Source organism: Lissotriton helveticus, chromosome 2_1, assembly GCF_964261635.1.
Source record: "Lissotriton helveticus chromosome 2_1, aLisHel1.1, whole genome shotgun sequence".
Taxonomy (NCBI): domain Eukaryota; kingdom Metazoa; phylum Chordata; class Amphibia; order Caudata; family Salamandridae; genus Lissotriton; species Lissotriton helveticus.
In genome coordinates, this window is record NC_136059.1 from 191,956,842 (window position 1) to 191,979,970 (window position 23,129).

The window sequence follows — 23,129 nt, forward strand, 5'->3', positions numbered from 1 at the left end:
GAAATACTTGCAATAGAATGTAATGTCAGTAATACATGTTTAACATCTATCAGCTTCGATTAAAAAAAATCTGTGTGAAGAGCACATTGCCACTGCTCTTTGGTGCACCGAAAATAAATGCACTCTACCTTTAGGCTTTTTTAGTCAATGGTCTAGCACCAGGATTGAACTGCTTCTAGGCACCTGGAACTATCTTTGTCTCTCGACCTCCATGCAGTTGGGAGTAGAGACATATGTGGGGAATCTTCAGCTCGAGTTTCCAGTGGACAAATTAAACAGTTCTTATTGACACTTCTTAACTTCTATCTGTGACTCGCAGGCCACAAGTCTGAAACAGAAGCTAGTAAATAATACTGCAAGTTTGGGGGTGGGGATAAAGGGTGGCAATGGAATGAAACATGATTAAAGAAGACAAAAGATAAAAGAAGGAAATGAGAGTCTGAAAGAAGGAAGGAAAGTAGAAAGCAAAGAATGAAAGAAAGATGGAAAGAAGAAAAGAGAAGCACAAATCTAATGGGTCATCCTTAAAAGAGTTGGGAATGTGGGTTTCGGAGACTGATGTAGATGTGGTGCGACATGGTTTCAAGTGGAGGTATTTTGCTTCTTTGTGGAGAATCACTGGTGGAAACAACACTTAAGCTACGTAGGCCCTTCAATCCACTTCTCTGTCTCTACCTGGCTCTCTTCCGGTATCCGCCTCGGCTGAATCATTAACTCAATGCAAATATTCCAATAAAAGAACAAAGCCTGCTGCAGGTCAAACCTTTTGTGGTGTATCAGTCGACATACCACACATTACCGCTGTGGGGCCCTTAATATTATCTAGGTTTCCTTCAGAAGACAACATCCTCTTCCACACTCGCACACGTGTATCGACGGACTGCTGTTTGTATCTCTCTGTGCATGAGGATAAAATAATCCTCCCATGGTAGAGCCATCTGCCCTTCCAGCTGGAATATACAAAACAGTGTAGTGGTGGCTGATTAATTAGAGGAGTAGTGGAGAGGTCACACACGCACACCCAACTATTCACACACTCAGATACGCCCATCCATCCATTCACAAGCACACACGTACACAAATACACCCATCCATTCACAGACACACATGCACAGAAATGCAGACACCCATTCACAGAAGAACTGTGTAAATACATTTACAAGCATACATACACACAGGCACCAAAACATTCAATAAAGCACTTACTGGACTGCAGCAGTAATGCGTCACCCTGGGACTGGCTACAACATAAACAGAGGTTTATGAAGGGATAGAGGCGAGGCTGTGTGTGAGGATTTGGGGGTCTGTGGGAAGACGTGCGCCGCTGACAGTCACCCCCACCTCTGACAGGACCTAGACCACGCCGGTCCCTGGAGACGAGCGGCGGAGAGCAGAGGCCTACACTAATCATTTGTTAATTATTTGGTGTATTCAAGACAAAGCCGGCCGCCCTTGTCGTCTAATTGGGTTGCCATTCTCTCGGCTGCCCGAGCAAGGGGAGGCCTGGCCAAAGGTTGTCATTCAGCCTGATGTGAGGACGGCAGTTAATGAGTTATTTAGCCTCTCAGCGGGCTCCTGATGGGGTGTGAATCTGAGCCCTCAGAGATCTCTGTTTACAGTATTTACTATGTAATCGGACAGCGCCGCTTTGAAGAGGCCGAGATACAGCGCGACCCGGGCCTGTGTGGTCTGTCTTCCAGAACCACCTGTTTGTTGGGACTCCGCATAACAATACGACTCTGGCCCTTCCTCAGACAGTGAATCAAGCAAAGCGGTTACTCGGAAAGTGGCCACACTGGCCAGTGGGATACACACCTTTTTATTATTTTACCAACCCACCCCGTATGATGCCACCACCACCAAAAAAAAACTTACGCGGCCGGTTTCATCAGAACTGACTGACAGACTCTTGTTCGTCACTCACTCGACAGTCACAGAAGAAGAAGACAATGATGACCATGCACAGGCAGGCACGAGGTCTGAGTCGCGAGGTAGTCTCCTCACTAAGCATAGCCAGCCACCCACGCGCGGCGGCACCGCCATCCTCGTGCGTGTTAAAACAGCCAATCCTGGCGCAGCATTACATTCGCCACTGCGTCAGGATTGGCTACAGAGCAGGGCTAATACTGCCCATAATGAGACCCGGCTCCCCCGGGTCTCTGCCTGTGTGAGTGCTAAGAGAGGAGGAGGAGGGAAGGGGCTACTGTGTGTGTGCGCATGCGTGGGCAAGTCATAAAAATGACTTGTCCTAAATGCGCACACTGCTGCTGCCCTCCCTCCCACTCAATGTTGCAGGCCCACCCCCCACCTTCCGCGATCGCGATGACGTCACTATTGTTGTGACAGTACTCCGACCCAAATCATTATGACTCGGGCTGTTGTTGTTGTCTCACATAATTGTACTTTTTGGTGCGCGCAGTAATGACAGTGACGGTCGTCTGGCTTGTGGGGCAACGCCCCAACGCCCCCAATGGACGAACCGCCACTGTGACCAAGCCTCGTGTCGGAGGCGAAACGCGTCATGCGGACTTGCTGGGTTTTATTTTTTTAAATAAACCACTAATTGCACGAAAAAATTTGGGTCTGTTCTGTTCGTCTTCTTGTGAGAGCTGTCTGGAAGGAAAACGGACAGGGGTGAGACGGCGGTCTCATCGGACGGAGTTCGAAAGATATTCAACACCGTAGTAGCTTCTAAGGTGGAGAACAGACCCCTCCCCGGAGGTTTGGCTCGGCGGCAGGAAGCAGTTTGGAGCCCTAACCCGGAAATAAACAACAACACAGCTTCGGCGAGAAGCATACCGTGAAGAGCCCCTGGACGCTGGTGGAATTGCCTGCCTGGTACACGGGAGTCGAGGGCGCCGCGTGTGGAGGAATCCGACGGCGCCAGAGACAGCCCACGAAAGGTAGGACGAGATCCAGAAAGTCCAGTGGGGAGTGTGTGCAGTCGGCGAAAAACATACGGACCAGCTCGGGGATCCGAGGTCCGTTCTTTGAGCCGATATTTGGTGTACTTTTTTGAATCAAACATAATTACCCCAATAGTGGAAGCAACTGTTGCTTCAAGCAAGAATGTCCGCCGATACATTGCGGAACAGGGAGGAGACAGCGGAGAGCATGTTCGACAAAGCCCCGGCTGGGGGGTCGAATCCGCAAGACCAGTTGCCCGTGGACACTAATTCGAGCGCCGATCCCACACTGAGAGACTTATTCAAACAATTAGAAAAACTCACCAAGAAAGAACAGGCTAAGTGGTGGGAACACAAGTCTCTATCCAGATATTTAACTGTTGGTCGAGTCCCAAGGGGCCTTCGCATAAGTCTTGCACCGAGTTATGAGACGCCAGATCCCGCAATGCTCACTAAATGGGCAGAAATAAATCTTGATTGTTCCGCTAAACTGATGGGGGTACTAGTTGAATATGCTGAGCGTGACCGCCTAAAAATACAAGCGGAAATTGAGAAGATAGAAATAGAAATAGCGGGTTTTGGATCTAGTGAACAAGCCAACAAAATGAGAAATTATATGGCACAAAGAGTTAAAAAAGATGAAGAAATAATAAAGAAACGTAAAGCCTTCAAATTCGAACGCGACCTCCTGGATTATCTCAATGGACAAATTTTCACTTATGCCAAGAAGTATGAGAATGTGAAAGCTCGAGCGAGGAAAACCAGACAAACTACAGGGGGAGATGGAAATGTACTGGTTTCATCCACAGATGCCAGCTTAACTTCTGGAAGTGAAACGGAAAACGAGACCGCAGGGCCCTCCACGGCGGGGCCTGTCAAGCTGTCTCTAGCACAGGAGGTGAGTTGCTTATGTCAAGACCGGCGTGACACTTTAAGACCAAGAGTGAAAGGCAAGACACAGGCAAACAAAACCGTGCCAACCAAAAGCGGCGCGCCAGAAGAAAATGCCGCAGGTTCAACGCAGTCCAACGCAAAACAAGCTGGGAGGAATCGTTGGAACAAATCGAAGAAAAAGGCAAATTAACATCTTGTAGCGAAAAATCAATCATCAATTTAACAGATGTCACTTTGACCCCCAAAGAAGAAAGAATTTTAGGATTGGGGATAACCTATTGTCCACCAATGGACTTTAACTATGCAGATGCAAGAATGGACTCCTATCGCTTCATAAGAAAATTAAAACTTAAAAAGTTCTTTCTTCAACAACCTAGAAGAAAGAAACCAACAGAAACATTGAGTAGTCCTTCACTGTTGACAGCAGGAGAACGTGACACATTTGAGGCGATATGGGATCTACAACAGGAGGATATGGTATTGAATGACTTGCCGTTAAGCACATCTTCTGAGGACTTTGCTTTAAGCCAAACCCCATTCAAACCTAAGTCAACCTTTTCACCGGTTTCAGTGCACGATAATTTGGAGGTATATCACGATCTTGTTACCAAAGAGTTAAAACAACTTTACATCGTTACAAACAACAAAAGTAAAGTTATAAATAAAAAGAACCAATGTTATCAAACTTTGATTAAAAAACTTGAAAAGAAAAATGATGTGATCGTACGCCAGGCCGATAAAGGCGGGAACATTGTCTTATGGCCGAGACAAATGTATGTTGCTGAGGCTGAGAAGCAACTGCTTGATATCACCTGCTATAAGAAAAGTAACATCACTTTGGTAAAGGCAGCATGGCATGAGCAGAACATGAAATTGATGGCGTGGAGAAGTGCCAAATTGTTGTCAAATGAGGAATACAAATTCATGAAGAATGAACATCCCGTGATACCATCATTTTATCTAATACCAAAAGTGCACAAAGATACTAATTCTCCACCGGGGCGTCCGATTATATCTGCTATAAATAGCGCAACTGAGAACATTTCGCGCTATATAGACTTTTTTTTACAGGACTGGGTAAAAGGTTTGGACTCATACATTCAGGATGCTTCTGATTTTATTAGAAAGTTGAACAATGTGGTTTGGCAGGACAATTGTCTATTAATGACGTTAGATGTATTGTCATTATATACATCGATAAAGCATTCGGATGGACTCAAAGCGGTGGAATTTTTTCTAAATCAACGACCTATGAATTTCTCATCGCACAATAAAATGTTGTTATCTATGATTGAGCTATGCTTGGAACACAATTTTTTTCTTTTCAATAACCAGCTATATCAGCAGGTCAGAGGTGTCGCAATGGGGGCCTGCTTCTCTCCGAGTCTGGCATGTTTGCACCTGGGGCTCTGGGAGGAGCAGGTCCTCAGAGGGGCACTGAATGATATAATGAAGAACCATGTTTTATTGTATCTAAGATATATAGATGACCTATTTTTGATATGGCGAGGTACAGTGGTAGAAGCAACAGAGTTTGTGGAGGTAATAAACAACAACGGCCTTAACTTAAGGTTCACCTCACATATTGATGCCAAGTCAGTTGCATTCTTGGATACAGAGGTGTTTGTAACAGAAACTGGTATAGCTACAAAAATGCACAGAAAACCCACGGCAGGGAACACTGTCTTGCACGCATCTAGTCAACATCCGCAACATCTAATTGGCAGCATTCCCTTTGGGGAGATGCTGCGAATTAGGCGAATTTGCAGTTTAGAAATAGACTGCTAAATAGCGCAGGATGAGAGTAGAGAGCGGTTCTTGTCGCGTGGTTACTCAGTAAAAACTGTCCAGAGAGCTATCAACCGAGCCAATTCCATCACCAGGCAAGAAGCTTTGGCAGTGAAAATCAAAGCCAAGCCCTTGATATATGATGCGGAAGAAATAGTGATCAAGCCACGGGTTATCATAAAATACAGCAGACAACATAGGGAAATTCGTAAGATATTCTATAAGAACTGGAATTTGGTAACAGGTGATCCGATTATCGGCAAATATATCCATGATAAACCGGATATAACTTTTAGAAGATCGGGGTCCATGGCAGACAGGCTGGTACACAACTTCCTTGAGAAACAAGTCTCGGATACTTGGGGTGCCTTAGGAGGTGGTTTCAAAAAATTTGCAGTTTGCAAAGCTTGCAGGTATGGCTGCAACAAAACACAATATGTTGTACCTTTCAAAAAAGAACCAGTGAAAATAAGGAAGAGAATGTCCTGCAAAACAGATTTTGCAGTTTATGTACTGCAGTGCCCGTGTGCTCTCCGGTATGTGGGTAGCACCCGCCTGCCGGTGCACAAGCGGATATTCCAGCACATCAGAGCTATCGTGGGCAAAGACCAGACATACCCGGTAGCCCGTCACTTTGAAAGTGTACACAAAAGTGATCCTGCTTCCCTAGAGTATTATGCCATTGACTGTGTCCTCCCTCTGAAGAGAGGGGGTGACAGAAATGCCAAGCTTCGTTTGTTGGAGACGAGGTATATATTAGAATTGGACAGTAAAACTCTGCATGGTATGAACGCGAGTGAAGATCTGTATACTTGCCTCTAATCCTTGATATATATACTGTTCTAGTAATTTGCCGGTAATGAGATCTACAAAGGAGGGGTCTATTTCAGGCAGTTACACAGTTCCTTGATGTTGAACCAATAACAATAGAGAGAATAAGACACTTTAGATGTGGGTTCCAGGTGCTCATTAGGCCCATAGTGGTAATATAAGGTCGTATAAAATCTAGTCCTTCTCCCAGAGACTTATTAACAATAAGTTTTTAATTTTTCAATAACAATTGTGTTATGTATGAAGAAGATTATTTTTGCACTTTATATTTGTTTACACACACAAGGGTGCGAGTCTTTCAGAGGATACATAATTGAAAAAGAATTGCTCCACAGGAGTTAGATTTATGGTAATTGGAAATGAAGTACAAAGCTATGGTTCAGTAAAATGAATTTACGCCTGTTGGCAGGCCAGATGTTTAATTGGTGTTATATGTAATAGAGCAGTGGTCTTTTTACAAGAGCCACAGTCCTGGTTTCGCCGTAATATTACACATGCATGCATGGATTCAAAATATAAAAAAGTTCTTTTAGTATTACACATGCTCTGACACTCGTCGGGCATTGGTTATAATATGTATATAGTATAAAATGAATTTAAATGTATAGTTATGCATTTGGTTATATTTTTTTACTGGATATATTGAATATTTTTGATAATAACATTAGTTGTATATATATGGATATATTTATTTGTGTACATTAGCAAATTGTATATTAAGTGTATAAATGTTTCATTAAGCATAAGTTGCATGAAATGTGTAATGTCGGGACTTTGATGATCACAACATAACAACTGTTTGGCACCACGCCATGAATGCTGCATCAATTATATGCAATTCGTTTTTACATAGCTTTGGAGTCTAGTTTGGCACCACGCCATGAATGCTGCATAAATTATATGCAATCCGTTTTTACATAGCTTTGGAGTCTAGGGGGTTAAAATGAATAGGGCGGATGTAATTTAGCTCCTCCCAAACCTTTTGACGAAAATGTATAAGTATCCTCTTTGCTTTTCGCAACGTTATCATGTGACCAAGCCTCGTGTCGGAGGCGAAATGCGTCATGCGGACTTGCTGGGTTTTATTTTTTGAAATAAACCACTAATTGCACGAAAAAATTTGGGTCTGTTCTGTTCGTCTTCTTGTGAGAGCTGTCTGGAAGGAAAACGGACAGGGGTGAGACGGCGGTCTCATCGGACGGAGTTCGAAAGATATATATATATATATATATATATATATATATATATATGCAAAAAAGAAGGAGAGAACTCTGGGTAGTTCCCATGTTTAGGTGGAAGGCAGCTCCTGAATAGAGCACCCTCAACACCAGCGACACTCTAAATTTGCTCACCTCAAATGTCTGCTTTTCTATCAAAGTTTTTTTTTTTGTGGTGTTCATCCTGGTTGATCACTGCAATGGCCGAAATACTCATTGCATTTTGTAACTGTCCCATGATGTGAATGAGGGACTGTGTGTGCAGGTTAGGCACACTTGTTTAACACAATATGGCTGATCTATTTGTCTTCCCCTGCAACAACTTGGATTATCTTGATATGTATGCACTATTAATGGCTAGTGTTCTAACCATGTCTAAAATGAAAAGTAAAACCCATATGCACAGTGTAAAGAAAGAAATTAATTGAGGACACCTTTATCTGTTACAATAACAAAATGCCCAGTGATGATTTTCATACCAAGATATTTTAGCATCTAACGAGGTTTTGTATATGTTTTAGGGGAATTCCTCAGTATGACCCCAAGGGTGAACACAGAAATCTTGGACCTGCTTTTCCTGTGCCAAAGTGTAACCCCATTACCACCGTCCGGTAAGCACATCAGACTTAATAGAACTTAATAAATAGTAGTACAATCTCTTCCTCATGGTCTGATTTAGAAGCATTGGTGCCGAAGAATCATGTAAGAAATATGAATTCTGAACCTGTTGGATAGGTTTGCACTATAGAAATACCATATGCATACATACCTACAAATCAGTGGGTTCTCCTTGCTCCACTATATGGTTAAGGAAATAATTTAGCTAGTGGACTCTCTTCCAGATGTAGCATTCCCTCCATGAATGAAAAGATTTTCCACTATATATTCTAATTATAAAGCAGGCCTCCAGTGCTGAATTAGGATAAGAATAGCCTTGAGAGGTGAAACTTAGAAGCTAAAAAGGGAGTATTCATTAATAAAAACTTACATGCAACCTTTTGGTGATCCAATGATTTTGGGGTGAGAATTTAGGGGGTGATTACGATGGCGGATGGACTTCCGGCCGCCATTGTCACGGGCCTATATTGCAGCAGTCCGCAGGTGAAATTACAATGTGATCGCCACTGTGGCGGTCGCATTGTTAATGTTTATCATTGCAGCAGGTGTCTAGAGGCTGCGGCACCTGCCGCAATATTAAAAATGCAAGTTTTGCATTTCCCATCTCTACGTGGCAGGCACCACGCGGTGCACATGGAAATGTTGGAGCCTTTTATTAACTCAATACTGACCCAAGAATGTATTATACCATTTACGCATGGCAATAACTCCCTCAAAATTACTGCTTACGCAGACGACCTTGCAATTTATACAACCGATGGACCTAAAGCCATGGCTGGGATCATTAAGGAAGCTGACGAATTCGGCTTGGTCTCTGGGTACAAATTAAACTTAAACAAAACGCAAATCGTTGTTAATTATAAGCTCCCGGCTCCAGTTTTGGGGGTTTGCCACACTGCGAACTACTTGGGTATTAAAATAACATCCAACTTAAAAGAAATTATGACCCTAAACTACGATACACTATTGAAGGAGACAACGGGGACCCTTAAAAAATGGCATAAGGTTCCCTTAAACTTAATAGGACGAATCAACCTTATAAAAATGAACATTCTGCCCAAATTTTTGTATTTGTTCAGGTCCATCCCGCTATATGTCAACAATTATTTTTTTTTTTTAAACTGGACGGTATTCCAGGAAGCTACATTTGGGGCTACAAGAAAAATCGTAGAGCTTTATCTCTTCTCAAATTAACAGCTACTAATGGTGGCCTCGACTTCCCCGACTTTAAATTTTATTTTTACGCTTCTTTCCTGGGTCGGATATGCAGCCTTTTTTCTTCTAAATATCCATATTTCTACCACCAATTTATGTTAGGCGCAAATTCTGTACAATTTTTAGCTAGAAGCAACGACCCGAACTACTTTAAACGAGTGAAGTTTAAGACCGCGAAAGATGTAGTACATATATGGTATACTATTATGGCTATTAATAAAACTACGTTCTTTCACCCAAAGCTAAGCATATGGTATAATCCGGGTTTACCTGAGATTTTCAGCGATCCAATAGTTAGAATATGGGCTAACCATGGTATAAACCACCTCTTCGATTTATACGGATCATCAGGCTTTTTAAAGTTTGATACCTTAAGTACACTTTATAAACTACCTGTAAACACTCTTTTCAAATACACACAGATATGTGATTTTTTCACGAATAGAATGAAACTAAGGGAAATTTTAGACTCAGAAATATGGACTTGCATTTACGGGAAACAAAAAGCAAACTAATTAGCTTGGGGTACAAATGTCTCTGTCTATCTAAACCTGATGACTGTGTCAAAATCGCACAGAAGTGGACTACTACTTTAGGACTGCCCATTTCTTCAAATAATATTTCCACTTTTTTTCATAACAGTAACTCTTTAACTAATTCTTCTAGCTGAAAACTTCAATCTTACAAGACTGTATGCCAGCTATATTACACGCCGCTTCACTTCTTTAAGTGGTCAGGGAACAATGCATCACCCGAACGTATAAAATGCCCAAAATGCGATCTACTAGCAGCAGATATAGTACACATAATTTTTTCATGCCCTGCACTACAAACATTATGGGATGAAATAGAAAAAGTGCTGAAACTGCATAAATTGTTCTTTGGTAAAATCTCCGCCGAGATGATATTTCTGGGAATACAACCAAATACTGCTACTTATAAGGACTTTGGGGCCGATTAGGATGGCGGACGGACTTGCGTCCGTCCGCCACCCCAGAGGTGGAGGGACCGTCCGCAGGGGCAGCGGCGGTCCCTCCTTGCAAATTAGGATGTGACCGCCACCCTGGCGGTCACATCCTGGATATTTAACATTGCGGCGGGTGCAGCTTCAAGCAGCACCCGCCGCAATGTTAAAAGTGCATGTTTAACATTTACATGCACAAAGCGGCAGGCACCGCGCGGTGCCTGCCGCTTTGTGCATGTAAATACTGGGGGGTACCATAGGTACCCCCCATGTGCACCCCCCACCCACCTACACCCTGGGGGCCCGCAACGGGCCCCCAAAATCAAAAGTACACATGCTTTTCCACGGCGGAAAAACCGCCGCGGAAAATAATATTTACAAATGCTTCCTAATTTGGCTGACGGTGTCTGATAGACACTGCCAGCCAAATGAGAGCTTTTCCGCCGCGGTTGTAATCCGACCGCGGCGGAAAAGCTGCGGACAGAAACCAAGACCCACCAGCCATCGTAATGCGGCTGTGGGTCTTTGGTGACTCCGCAGAGGATTTTCCGCCTCCTCCGGGCCGGAGGTGGCTTCCGCCGGCCCGGAGGAGGCGGAAAATCCTCCATCATAATGAGGCCCTTAAATGTTTATTCTAATTTCTTGTGCAAGATTGATAATTGCTAGGGCTTGGATCTCTGATACACCACCAGTGGTAACCGAATGGTGGCTACTGGTAAATGAGATATATGATATGGAACTTTCAACTGCTAAAATTCGAGGGATTGGTTCTTTGAAGAAAGTTGATCAAATTTGGGGTAACTTGTTCCCTACTCACGATTTGTGAATAGTTCCTGATGTAGTCCCCCCTTTTTTTTTTTTTCCTTTAATATACTGTAGATTTCCTTGCCTATTTTTTATTTGATCAAGTTTTCAAGGAATTCATGTACTTCAACTTTCTTCTTTATTTTACTATTGTTGTAAAATGCTTTATTTTTGAAATGTAAGATTGCTTGTGCTGTCAATAAAAATATTTTTTTTTAAATTTAAAAAAGGAAATGTTGGAGGCTACACAGGCTGGCGGGGATGAAGCATCCTAATCTGGTGAACAGTGCCTGCTAAGCACCAACACCATTCTAGGTATGCTGACTGCTCCACCAGGCAATCAGAACGATTGCCTTTGGCGGGACCATGGTGGCTGGTCTTTGCGCCCGCCACAGAACTAGGACGATTTCCCCCGCCATCGTAATTTGGGAGGGGAAAATTGCTGTCAGATGGCGAAGGGCCCGCGACTGCATGGCTGGCAGTGGCGGGACTTCTGCCACTGTAATGACCCTCTTATTTACAAAGAAGAAAAGAGAGGGTGTTAGATGATGTGTTGGTGAGACTGAAGTGGAATTGATGGAGTCACATTTATTGCACAAAAAATGTAATGTTACTTTCTTCATGCTTAACCTCCAGGGGGCATACTTATCAAGTAGTTGTGTTGTCCTTGCACCACGCAATGGGGTGCACAGGTGATGCAACTACTAAGTGCGATTTATCAAGCCTCGAGAGGCTTGATAAATCTGGAATAAGGCAATGCAGTGCAAAGCGTTGTGTTTCATTGCTCTGCCCCAAGGAGGCGTTCCATGAGTGGTGCGTGGGTGATCTCATACAACACCCATGTATTTTTGTGCATTCCCAGATTTACTATCACTGGCCAAAGTGGCAAGAAACCTAGGGGTTTTCATTGATACAAATCTATCCAGTCAAATTAACTTTATTCGATTCGGTTAAAAATCATACAAAGGACATAGAAAAACATATTATATACAAGTAAAATACAATTAAACAATTTCATTTCAATCGAATTTCTTATGACATGGTGTTACAATAAAAACAGTGTTTAAAAATCAATAAAATCAGTAAAAACAGTTTATACAAAGGGAATTACAACATTCTTGCGTCTTTTTGATCTAGCCACTGCCACTAGAAAATTTGCCATGGAGAATGTAATATGTATATTTTCCAATGATTGTAGATAAAACATGGCTGGTCTCACCTGGGAGAAACCAGCATCCCTCAAAACAGGTACCAGATGTTTTTTTCTCTGATCAGAGAAGAAGTCGCAAAACATAATAAAGTACATGGTGTCTTGAACTGAAAAATTGTCACAAGTACAGGGTGGTGCTAGCTCTGGATTTATCCAAGAATTAAAACTGCCCAAATAAAAGTGGATAAGGTTAAACCTAAATTTCGTTAACAGGAACCTGTGAAATGGGTTAGTGACAAAACATAAATAGGGTTCCAGTGCAGGAGAGTGAACTAACAAATAATGACGTCTAACTGTGGGCTTTAACAATTCTGTTTCTTCTCGAATCAATCTTTCCCTTAACATGAATTGTTTTTTAATAACAACCACATCCTGTTTTGTAATACCAGAGGGGTCAGTAAATAATTCTGGTCGACCCAGGTCCAAGAAAGATTTTTTTAAATAGGCCAGCCATGGGATTGTACTACTATGCTCCAGACTCATGACATCCTTCATAATCATGTGATTTAGGTTCAATTCTGTATTTAACCATGTCTTGAGCCAATATGTTAAGGGCGCCAATCTCAGCCTATCCTGAACATAGTCCAATCCTACCTCTGCATGAGTGGAAAAAGTTGGCGTTGATTGAGGAAGGCACAAAAGAGAACGTAAGAATCTATTTTCTGCCTTCTGAATTTTGTCCAAGCATACGTAGCCCCATAAAGGCGCGCCATATAGTGCCACAGGAAGGGATTTGCTGTTATAAACCTTTAGGATGGCTTCCATTGGTCTATGACCCAGTCTTTTGGCGAAACCCAGGATGGCCATTGATGTCCTTATCACCGCTAGGCTTTTGGCCCGTACCTGAGGTCCCCAGGTGCCCTTGCTGTCAAAAAGCACGCCAAGGTAGGGGAAGACGGGGACTCTAGAGACTACCTCTCCTTTACACCAAAATGTTTTCACCATGGCCCTTTTCTTATGGGGTCCGATGACCATAGTGTGGGATTTAGTAGAATTAACCTTCAAATCAAGCCGGTCCATGAAGGAGCAAAATGCGTCCAGAAGCTGTTGGAGACAGACGCCAGTACGAGCTATAAGTACTGCGTCGTCCGCGTATAGGAGAGCAGGGATCTTAACTTCTCCTACACGCGGAACGTCTCTCGCAGCCCCCTCTAGGTGATTGCCTAGGCCGTTGATGTAAATAGTGAATAGCAGGGGTGCTAATATGCAGCCCTGCCTAACTCCCCGCTTCGAATTAAATCGAGACGTGCATCTGCCTTCTTTTGTAACCCTCACTACAGCAAAGAGTTCCCGATGGAGTGAGGCTATGAACCCAACCAGGGCCTCATCAATCCCCATCCTCAGGAGGGTTTCCCATAACTTAGACCTGTTGACCAAATCGAAGGCCGAGGAGAGGTCCATGAACGCTAAGTACAGTGACCCCTCCTTGGCCACCGTGTACTTGGAGATCAACAGGTGTAAGTTTGAGCACTGTTCAATCGTGCCTCTTTTCTCTCTGAAGCCGTACTGGATGTCGGCCAGACCACCACAGCCCTCCAAACTGTCCCTTAACCTAGCCAAAAGGACTCTGCCCAAGATCTTTATAGCAGAGTCCAAAAGGGATATAGGCCGGTAGCACCCCGGGTCATCCCTTAGGCCCTTTTTAAATATGGGAACTATTGTAGAGGTCGCCCATGTGGTTGGAGGTGGGGTACTGTTTGCTGCTATAAACACGTTCGCTAGGATACCGGCCCATAATTTCGGCGAATGTATATAAAAGTCAGCCGGTACCCCGTCCGGGCCAAAGGCTTTATTCCTGGTGGTTGCGCGGATTGCTTTCTCAACCTCGGCACTGTTAAAGTGCAGAGGCATGGGGCATGGGGCATGTTAACCCCAGATCTCGGAGGTGGTCAGAAATGCATGCTGGATTCTGAGGATGCCTAGGAAGTTTCCTAAATTTCTGTCATGAGAAGGCAAGAAAACAGTTGTTCAGGCACTGATCCTATCTAGACATGACTACATCAACCTACTGTACATTGGTATCCCAGATTACCTCATGCAGAGACTACAGAAGGTACCAAACATAGCAGTCTGCCTTTTGTTCAACCTCCGAAAACATTCTTCAATCTCCTGGTATCTCAGCCAACTTCACTTGCTCCCTGTTAAGGAAAGAGTTATTTTTAAAGCTACAGTGGCGGACACAGCATTCTATAAAAATGGGGCCTAAATATTTACATGATGGGATGACCCCACACTGTTCTAAAAGACCCTTTTGATCAGTCAGCTGTCTACTGCTCATCCATTGTACCAAACAAAAGGAATGTGGTGTATCTGCCGCTCGGTACTGGAAGCCAAACATCAAATGAATTCCCCTTGCCCCTAAGATGTATTCCAGATAAAACGTTGTTCCACAAACAACTGAAAAAGTATTTATTCCAAGGGTTAAAGTAGTTGGGATCCCTTGGTGGGCTTTTGCCTTGGTGCTGGGACACTCTCGTAGTAGCTGAGCGCCTTACAAATCCCATCATTCATTCATTCATTCAATCGGCCTAAATGCTACACCTCCCCATGTGAGGTGTAACGAAGAGAAACATCTTTATTAATTTTTTTGGATTAACAATACATTTATTTTATTGAAAATTTTCCAACATAACAAAAGAAAATAATACCCCCAGTCGTTCACAGCATTTACACTACATTCTGCACATGTTCACAGCATCATATTACATGTTATATTGGCAGTTAGTTTTATACATCAATTTCATCCTAGTTGCAGTCGTAATATTTACGCATAGTGGTTAAATTCCTACGACACTAATATCCGTATTTGCCAGCATATGCGCCAGAACGGGGACCCACTAATGTCTTTAGCTTGTCATTCTGTCAGGATTTCCCCATTCATCCTTGTGACCTCATGACCCGCACCATCCTGTCTGTTTGCAGTGGCTCCTGTATCATCTGATGTGGACAGAAGGTAAACCTTTAGGGGATCCCATATATCTCTTGGCCTGGAGGTAGGTGGGAGTAATTCTGCAAACATGAATGATTGCTTCTGCCACATTATCAGATCTTGCAGCCAGACTTTGAAATTAGGGGCCCAACCCTTACCCCATTTACATGCAACTTTGCGTTTTGCTATCAGAAATCCCACAGCCAAATATTTCTCATGTGCAGTTTCAACTCCATCTGTGTAACCTAGTATGGCGGTAACCGGAGATATCTGAAGTGATGTGCCCACCATCTATGACAGAGCTTCGAATATATATTGCCAGTATTCATATATATTGGGCACCATGCCAGTTGTAAAAATCCAGCCCCGTCTCTCCTGCACCTCATGCGTTTGTCATTATCCTGTACCTGAAATGTATGCAGTTTGGCGGGGTGTAGTATAAAAAATGTAAATACTTATAGTGGATCAGTCTTAGCCTGCAATTGGCTGTGATAGCCTCTATTTGCTTACAGCAAAATTCCCACTGCTTTTCTGAAACTGTTGTGCCAAAGTCAGCTTCCCATTCTAAGCGTTATTCTAAGCGTTATAATGATTTATAGGGTTTAGTAGCTTATTGTGTGTTGTGGTAGATAAGCAAAGGCACATATTGGGGTGGTTTGTTTTACAATATCTCATGTGGTCGTGCGAGAACTTGTGGGTCATGTGGGAATTCTGGTGTGGCAGCACGGACAATTTGTCTGAGTCTGACAAACATAAAAAATTCCATAGCTGTGGGTATGATGTCACGGAAGAACTGTTCCCTTTTCGGGAACCGTCCATCTACATATAGATCTCCCCATGTCGTTATTTTTTCTACCAATTTTCTACATTGTCTTTCGTAGGTAACCTGTAAGTCCAGCTAGTGCACCAGAGGCAAGCAGGGAGAATTTTAAAAAACATTTTTAAAACACTCCCCCCACCCATGTCTCCTATAAACCCAACATCCCGCTCCTAAACTTTTTTTACAAATTTCTTTATTATGACAAAAAATGAATGATTTTTTTTTTAATTCTTAAAACACTGCCCACCCTTATCCCCTATACACCCAACATCCCGCTCCTAAAAAACATTTTTACATTTCTTTAATAATACTTTTATTATAAATTTTTAAAAAACTAATTTAAAACACTCCCCACCCTTATCCCCTATAAACTCAACACCCCGCTCCTAACACAATTATTCTAAAAAACATATCCAATTTATTAAAAAAATATAATTATATTGACAAATATATACTATAAAAAAACGACATTTGCAAAATTGATATCATTTTATAACAATATTTTCTAAACTATATTTTTAACAACGATATTTTAGACCACATACTACATCGATATTCTTGAGATCGATATTGCAAACTCGATGTGAGGGAACAACGATATTTTGAACTCTATGTTATGTCTAAATACCGCTGTCACCATGACAACAGCGTTGTGATTGGTCTGAGACTAATCAGAAGTTCTTGTGGGGGAAATACACAAGAGTGATTAAAACTGCCCTCACACATAGCAAGCTGTGTCATGCTTCATCATAGGGCTGCTAACACACTTCCGCGCAGACCAACGCTGGACGTGGAGCAATAGGGAGGGCGAAGACAATACAACATAAATTGAGAAGAACAGGATCACAAGTGAAAAGATGTGCAGATATAGTGGTTTAAAACTGGTCTCAGGGAGTCCCTATTACAATTTTATTGTATTGTATTGTCTTCCCCTCCCCCTGGTTTGAATGGCTTAAAAAATCTGGCGTAAAGCAACGGGGCACAAATCACCTGTGCGCAAGGGAGGCGTTCCATGGGCACTGCAGTGGGTGTGATTTTTTTATGCATTCCCAGATATACCAAGGCTTCTAAACCTGGGAATGCGCCAACATTTTATGCCTCCCCAGTAGCATGGTTCTAGGGTGCCTGAGTTGGTGCTAGGCTGCCAAAATGGTGCCACTGCAGGGGCAAAGGTCAGGAATATGCCGTATTAGATAAATATGGCGCATTCCTTCTGTTTCCCCACAATAGTCATAAATATGGCACTTTGTATCTAGGCTGTAGTCGCGGCAAATAGTGCTTGAGGGGGTTACCTTAGATATCTAGCTGGATGTTAAGGTAGAAATATGTTGGAAAAATATGTATGAGCTTTCTTGTGTAAGGTATAAGCAAGTGCACTGTGGTGATATAAGAGCAGGTGAGATGTGATCCTACCTTTTTAAGCAGCATAGGTTTAGCTGCATTGTAGTTTCCTCCTCATCAGGCACTGGGGTGAATGTATGACATTGTTCTGCATTCTGTCCATCAACTGTTGTTTTTACATTTGTCACCCCGAGTGGGACGAGAATGCTCAGACGTGAGTCCCGTGCTCTCCATGCCCCTGGAATCAAGCTATCCTGGCTGATAAGGGCTGAAAGCCTGAAACTGGTCCTAGGATGCTTGTTTCCAGTCCAGGGAGGACCTCGCTTGGCAGTTCGGGCTGGACTGTTCCCATGGGGCACATCGTCAAGACTAATTTACATATGGCTGGGTTCAAACTGGAATGGCATGGTGAGCAAAAAAACGATGGATTTAGGCCCAGATCTCTGTACTGGGGTGAATGTATGACATTGTTCTGCATTCTGTCCATCAACTGTTGTTTTTGCATTTGTCACCCCGAGTGGGACGGGTATGCTCAGACGTGAGTCCCATGCTCTCCACGCCACTGGAGCCAAGCTATCCTGGCTGAAGACGGCTGATAGCCAGACACTGGTCCTAGGATGCTTGATTCCGGTCCAGGGAAGACATGGCTTGGCAGTTCGGGCTCGACTGTTCCCATGAGGCACAGGGTCAAAGCTGATTTGCATATGGCCTTATCTGAACTGGGGTGGTATGATGAGCAAAAAAACGATGGATTTAGGCCCAGATCTCTGTACAGGGGTGAATGTATGACATTGTTCTGCATTCTGTCCATCAACTGTTGTTTTTGCATTGGTAATTGAGGTGCAGCATGGTCTGCTGACACCCCTTATGTAGTTGTTCTTGGACTCAGTATTGTGGTAGTATATTAACAGAGTGACCTCATATTTTCCTTCAGTATGGAATATGCTGTCTTGTCTTACTCAGTTAGGGATTTTAAATCCCATGTGGTTTCCAAATAGTGTTCTGCCTAGCCCTGTTGTTCCGGATCCAGTATCTCACTGCACTCATCCTCCCTTTGTGGTTCCCAAAGGCCTGGTTGTCATTCTCCTATCCCTAACGCAGTGTATTTTGTTTCACCTTCTCACATCTGTGTTCTTGGCCCCTGTCCTTTCTCTTATTCCTATGTGATGGGAGAGAAGCGAAGAAAGCAAGCACACCATGGCAACTTTAGAAGTATCACTAGCCGTCTAGAGACTTAAAGCAATCGGTGTGAACAGAGCATGATTTAGAAATGACATTGTATTGTCTAATGAGTAATGTTCATAAAAGGGTAAATCAAAATGTGTCCCGGCACTCTAGAAATAGTGCCCCCACCCACACAGGTTACTGACGCGTGTTACAATTTAAGAACCTCTCATATGTTTCTCTTAATGCAGTTCAAATAGCTGCTTTCTCTTTGCTCAGCTCTAGTTAGTTGCAAAGAATACATTTTAGAACAGCCCTATACCATTTATGTTTATATTCTATCCCTTTCATATTTGAGACAATATTAATCAGAATTAACACTCAAATAAATATTATCCAAATGTTTTATTCAGGTTACATCACAATATGAAGCCATTATTCTTCAGACAAGTTACAAGTACACCTCACATCAACTGTCCGTCAATATGTTGCATTATTGTGAGCCAGACGTGTAAATCCATTTAGCGTGTAGAAAGGTATAACAAATAACTATTTAGAAGGGGCATGTTAAGGATGTTCCTTCTAAATAATGATTCATTATGGTAAGTATCAATGTTTTTCGACTGAAATCTAGTAACAAAACATTGAAAAGTTTTCAAGTTGGGGTGGTTACATATTCAAAAGTAGATATTAAAAGAATTATATTGAGGTAAATGCAGAGATCCATGGAACTACTGCCAACTTTTTACCAAACTTTATAAAAAACTAGCAGCCCGTCCCGACGTTGTCCGGGTATGAAATAGAATGTGTGTAATGTGTGTATTTGGCAAGGGCAATTTATTTAAAAAATCTCGCGGTAGACAAAAATTTCATTACAATAGGGACGGAGAAGGGCCAGCTGCAGCCCTGGTTGATGTTAGCAGGCATGTGTAATTGGTGTAGTGATCCGCCGCCTGAGCCCGGCTACAGCCCTGGTTGATGTTAGCTGGCGTGTGTAATGTCGTTGAATGAGAGAGTTATCAGCCGCGGGTAAATCCGTTTAATGAGAGAGTTCCGTGACAGCGAGTAGGAGAGGCTGCAGTAATTGTCCCGGCAGACACGCTCATTTGCGTGTTCCCCCGCTTGAGGCCCAGATGCAGGACTGTTTGATGTTAGCAGGCGCGTGTTCCCCTGCTTGAGGCCCAGCTGCAGCCCTGGTTGATGTTATCAGGCGAGTGTAATTAGTGTACTGATCCGCCGTCTGAGCCGAGCTAGAGCCCTGGTTGATGGTAGCAGGCGCGTCTAATTTCGTTGAATGAGAGAGTTCAGTAACACGCGCAGGTGAGGCTGCAGTAATGTTACTTACCAGGCCTCCAGCTGAACGCGTTTGTCATGCCCCCAGCACACGGCCACAGCAGACAATCTTCTGATTAATGTACGACCCACATGGAACGTAGCACAGGCCCCCAGCGTTTCTCACGCCCCCAGCGTGCCCCTTGATGCGGCGCAATTGCGTTCACATGGCATGAAGGCAGGACACACGCCCCCAGTGTTTCTCACGCCCCCAGCGTGTCACGCCCCCAGCGTGCCCCTTGATGCTGCGCAGCACGTAATGGCGCTTGTATGTACGACTCACATGGCATGAAGGGCGGACACACGCCCCCAGCATTTGTCATGCCCCCAGCACATGCCCACAGCCCACGATGGGGTGGCCGTACCACACGCCCCCAGCGTTAGTCACTCCCCCAGCCCACACCCACAGCACAACGCAGACACGCCCACAAGAGACTACTTTGCTGGCACGGTTCTTTTACCTTTTAAATGTATATGGTGTCCTACGGTACAATTGTATGTCTTGCACTGTAGGATTGTGATGAACACCACTGTTTCTTGAAAAGTTAATAAAAACAATTTAAAAAAAAATGTATATGGTGCCCGTCTGCATAGCCTATGTCCTTCTGCTGCAACTGCCGTTTCCAACGCTGTATTGGGTGTTATGATTGGTGCTGTGGTTACTGAGATTACCCGCCTCAAAGGTTTGAGCTCTCTCTTTATAATATTAGTATGGATATGGATAGTATAGTATGGATTTTTTGCAATTTTTTTAATACATTTTTTATCCGTCTGCATAGCCTATGTCCTTCTGCTGCAACTGCCCTTTCCAACGCTGTATTGGGTGTTGTGATTGGTGCTGTGGTTACTGAGATTACCCGCCTCAAAGGTTTGGGCTCTCTCTTTAAAATATTAGTATGGATAAATTCAAATGCAGTCCTGTTAGCTTTAGAGGAAAACAGCCTTCATTTAGAAAAAAAAGTTTACTTTATTTAAATGGAATTGCAGATCTGGTGGTCTGCTGACCATTCCTGTGATGGCATCCAGTCGTAGTGGGTCACTGTTTACAACGTACTTCATAAATATTGATGAGGTAGGTCAGATTGCAACCAACTGCAATTCAGAATTTTGTGATGCGACCTATTATTACATAGGTTGGCTTGCAGTATTCTTTCCCATTTGCGTAAAGTTGGTACACAATTTTCAGCCAATTTTTGCCAATGCAAATTTCATTTATCTGGCCCCATATAACTTTCTCAAGGGTTACTAGTCCCCATATGCAGTTCAATAACTGAAATGCAGTTTAAGGATTTTTTTAGTGAACATTATCAATTCCTTTTGACAATAGATATGTCTTACCACTGCATAAAGCTGGAAGTACTTACGAGACCAATAAATCCAGCATTTAACTTAAGAGTTTCAATACGAAGCCCATAAAATAGCTCTTGTGTTGCGACATAACACTCAGTGAATGGTATACCACAGGGCAGGAGCCCTATCGTGGGTTTCATATTGCAGGGCTATCTTGAAATCTGGATTCATATTACAATACTTACTAATCCAGATTGACTGCACCCTTGCCTTTCAAATGGTGGTAGAGTGGCAGAACCTTTAGTGTTAATAATACTCAACATGAAGAAGCCCAGTTTATAAAACAATTTTCACAATCGAAAAAATAAATTGCATAGTATAATGAAATGCCTCTTTTTCGATGGTTATCCTCAAGTTTTTCAACTGATGCTGCTGTTTTTTCGACTCAGTGTTCATGGAGGACTGCTATCCACACCCCAGTGCCAGAACCCTAAAGTGTCGAATTGGCTGTCGAATTGGACATGGCTAACTTACCTTTAAGTACCTAGTAACTGGTACCATGGTACCGAGGGCATGTAAGTTAGAGGGGTATCCTAGGGCTGGCAGAACTGATTGTGCCTCCCTGGAGGTCCCAAAGTAAAATGAGTCCTCCAGTCTTCCACTGCAGACTGGTAGAGCAGCCCTGCACTTCTAGCCCGACTTTGCCATTGAAAGCAATGCAAGGCCACTACTTACATGTGTGTAAGTCATCCCTCTGGCAGGTCTACCGAGCCCTAGAGGCAGGGTGCAACATATGACACAGGCAGGACATGTACTTTACATGTCCTGATAGTAAAACACACAAAACTTCTGTTTGTACTGTGGAAAGACTTGGTTGCCCGATTGGCGAGAACAGGGTCACATGCTGACCCCCCTCAGCTGTGCTAACTCCTTAATGTTGTGACCAAAGTGGGCACTCCAAGGTATCAAACAACTTGTGAAAAAATATGAGAGAGGACCCCAAAAAACCTCGGGGATCCTAGAGATTTAGCATTGAAAAATACTGGAAATCCCCATGTATTTATGCGAAGGTTATTGAATCAATCAATCTGTAGCAATATCAAGTGCTTTATTTCAATTAGGGGGTTATGTTGTATGTTCTGTCTTATTGACTGACGATATATTGTATGGTTATTTTTGTGGATTGAAATTAATGTACTCTGCTTCCAATTTTTAAATGTGTTATATATATGTATTTTTTTTTCTGAATATGTTATACGTATGCTCTGTTTTTAAATATTGTTTTCTTACATTATGAAATGGTTTTTACTTCGATGTGGTCGGTAGTTTTCGATTGAATTCTTACTGATTTTTTAACAAGTATATATTTTAATAAAAAAGACTGTAATACGTTATGTTCTAGTCTGTGACCAATGATTTAGATGAGTTATTCAGTGTGTGCGATGAGTGAGTGAGAATAGAATACGACACTCTGCAAGTAGCTCTCTTGTCTACGAACCTCTCCAGGGATAGCCCTTTGACTTTTTTATCAAACAACTTGTTACAATAAGCTCGATTCGTATCTCAAGATGAAATTAATGCAACTCGTTGCGGTGTGCAGCTTTACCAAAGCTGCCACTTTGTTGCCTTTAAAACTCCTGAGCCTTTTGCGCACACATGGAGCCTGATCTATGAGACAGCCTTCTGTCGTCCTGGAGAGAAATGCTAATGACTCTCAGGAAGTAGAACAGTGAGGGATTACAGGCCAGGGAGGTGTCACTTCCGTCCTGCAGGAAGCCACTTAGGTGTTAGCTCCAAGAGGGAGTG

General features: G+C 43.0%; 1 protein-coding gene across 1 annotated transcript in view; it reads left to right on the forward strand.

Moving 5' to 3' along the window:
- Positions 1–23,129, forward strand: part of SPMIP6 (sperm microtubule inner protein 6) — a 153,029-nt gene that overhangs the window by 100,874 nt on the left and 29,026 nt on the right. The window contains exon 3 of the mRNA XM_078677243.1: positions 8,158–8,247. Within this exon, the coding sequence (XP_078533369.1) occupies positions 8,158–8,247 (90 nt within the window). The remainder of the gene's footprint in view (positions 1–8,157; positions 8,248–23,129) is intronic.